The sequence below is a fragment of the Anopheles marshallii genome, chromosome 2, assembly GCF_943734725.1.
Source record: "Anopheles marshallii chromosome 2, idAnoMarsDA_429_01, whole genome shotgun sequence".
Classification (NCBI taxonomy): domain Eukaryota; kingdom Metazoa; phylum Arthropoda; class Insecta; order Diptera; family Culicidae; genus Anopheles; species Anopheles marshallii.
Window position 1 is genome coordinate 85,616,682 of NC_071326.1, and position 2,476 is coordinate 85,619,157.

The 2,476-nt window shown below is 48.7% G+C and overlaps 1 protein-coding gene across 1 annotated transcript; it reads right to left on the reverse strand.

Moving 5' to 3' along the window:
* Nucleotides 1–546: 546 nt before the first annotated feature.
* On the reverse strand, nt 547–1,951 carry LOC128709373 (gustatory receptor 23a-like). The gene is made up of 2 exons (XM_053804371.1): nt 725–1,951; nt 547–660 (listed from the first exon to the last, which is right to left on the reverse strand). Exons 1-2 carry the CDS (start codon nt 1,949–1,951, stop codon nt 547–549), a joined length of 1,341 nt encoding a protein of 446 aa, XP_053660346.1.
* Nucleotides 1,952–2,476: the final 525 nt, after the last annotated feature.

The following is a 2,476-nucleotide window of genomic DNA, read 5'->3' on the forward strand; positions in this document are numbered from 1 at the left end:
TAAAGCACTCTTCGGTATTCTTTTATAATTCGAGCACAGGTAAAAATGCGTTGTGTGGTGGCATAAGAGAGCCGGCATTGTTCGTCCATTGGGACCCTGCGCTGGAGCGGTGAATGGTGAATATTTCTTCGCGCAAATACAACAACTAGGGCTTTGGTGCACATTTCCGAAGAAACCGTAATTTCCGAACGAGTTCGTTCTATCAAAGGACACTGAGACAAAGAGCTGGGATAAATCCCATCGATTCCAGAACCAATTGTCTGGTGCGGTTGCTACGGTCGGTATCAGAGCACAAAGGATTGCAAGCATTGTAAGGTTCTTTCAATATTTCCGATAAAAGCGCAAGATAAAAGAAGTTGTTCAAATGAAGATAGGAACCGGTATGCTGCTGGCCACTTCGGGCGAGAATATCAAAAGAAAGCTATTGATTTATTGCTGGTGTTGCTGGTGTAGCAGGATTCAGAGGAAATTGGTCTAAAGTTTTACAAAGTGTCGAACAAACACAGACACGGTGGTTGTGTGTTGATTTATTATACGTAGGTTTCATCACTCGTCGGGCATTTCCTGCCTGCGGGTCTGGTGTATGTCGTCCTTTTCGGCCGGTACCATCGAGTTGAACTGGATGAAAATGATCAGATACGTCACCATGCCGGCTACGAGCTATGGGAAACGCAAAGAGAAGGTCAAAGCATACCGTAGGGATGTACCGTACGTTCATACTAACCCCCGATAGCATGTTGTAGTTAATCGTAAAGAATCCGAACGCCGAAAAGCGCACGCTTGAGATGAGGTTCGGGAACCAGATGGAGGAATGTTGCGCAACCTGGCCGTGCTTCATCGATAGCTTGGAAAGGTAAGACATCAGCATCTTGGACTCACTTTCCACCTGCTCACAGATGTACGGCAGGGCAACGATTGCGATCACGTTGAACAGGATGATGCCGCCGGAAAGGATGAGCGATTCGATCGTCAAACCTCGATCGACTTTGGAGGTTAGGTGCAGATAGCAGTAGTACGATTGAATCGTGGTCACCGAGAAGAGCGCTGTGTAAACGGTGAGAAATAGCGGTCCAAAGTACGCTTCAATCTTCTGCCCAAGATCGATTGTGCGCGATACGATCGCGAGTATTTGCAGGTCGTCGGACGTTTCACGACGCAACCCAACAGGATGGGTATCTTCGTTTTCGTGCGTCTCGTCGTCCAGTTTAATCATGGTCGCGAAGCTTATGATTGTTTGACGCTCTGGCGTGTTATCCTGTCGGTAGTACCGCTCTACCAGTGTGTTTAGACTGCGAAATCGTGCATGCAGCCAGGAGATAAGAACGTACGCATGCAGAAATGCCAGTGCGTAGATGACGAACGGTACTTGATGGGAGAGCCAGTACCACACCTCAATCGTGGAAAGCTTAACAAACGTTACGAACCCGTCGTACAGCGTGAATAAGAGAAGAGCCAGTAGAACCACTCCGAAACGTAACAGAAATGGCACCCGTTTGTTTCCCGCTGGTTCGTGCACGTTGTAACAGCTCAGCTCACGATCGACAATAAGAAATCCTTCCAGAATCGTGCTCAGCTCGTTGGGTTTAAGCTGTGGAACGACCCAAGCCGCCGTCAAAGCGATCGTGTTCATGATGAACTGGATATGGTTAGCAATTCCGGTGATCAATGCCGTCCTGTTTTCGACAAAGAACGTTTCGACCAACGCAAACCAAGCAACCAGCACAAGCAGCAGCACGATCAGCATCATCCAGCGCGTATTGCGCACAATGTACCGATCCTTCTGCTTCACCATCTGGCCGGGCGTTAGGGCAAACAGTCGAAAGCACTTGAACGCAAAGTAGAACAGCTGCTCGAATTCACACTCGCCTGGCGCGGGTAGTGCCACGACCGATTTGGCCGGCAACGGCAAGTTAATGATGGACACCTTTCGCTTATTAATCCACTTCGACATGATGAAGATCGTGTAGCTGCGGTCGCTTGAACGCACCGGACTGATGGTTCCGATTACCTCGAGCAGCAGTTTTATGAATCGAGAACAAGCGAGTGCACGAACAAAAGGGCAAAAGTTTTGCGCCTCTAGCGGCGAGAATAATGGAAGTGTATTGTGCAATTTTGTGTGGAAAGTTTTTCAACTCCACCCTCACATCGCTCCGTGCGGGAACATTACCCGTTGCCCGTTGTGAGGGTTTTGCGCTGATTACCCAACATTCCAACTGCCCACAAAAGTTCGTTTTTCCGTACGCTTTCGGTCGGGCATTTTATTCCTCCGTTCAATTCATCGATTGCCAGCGCAAGAAAGTCGGACGGTGCTAAAGGAGAAAGTTTTTCGGTTATCAATGAGGCAAGAAATATTTTACCATCCGCTTGTTTCCTTTGACCACTCCCAGCGGACTCAACTCCCCGTGGTGTGGATGCATTTGATTTCGGGCGCCGGTTCACCGTCGACGTAATGGTTGTGCTCAATGGTTGTTCTGAT

Coding starts and splice junctions, on each gene's coding strand:
- LOC128709373 (XM_053804371.1), bottom strand. CDS start 1,951: ATGTCGAAGTGGATTAATAAGCGAAAGGTGTCCATCATTAACTTGCCG. Junction 661..724: donor ACTACAACATGCTATCGGGG/GTTAGTATGAAC, acceptor CGTTTCCCATAG/CTCGTAGCCGGCATGGTGAC.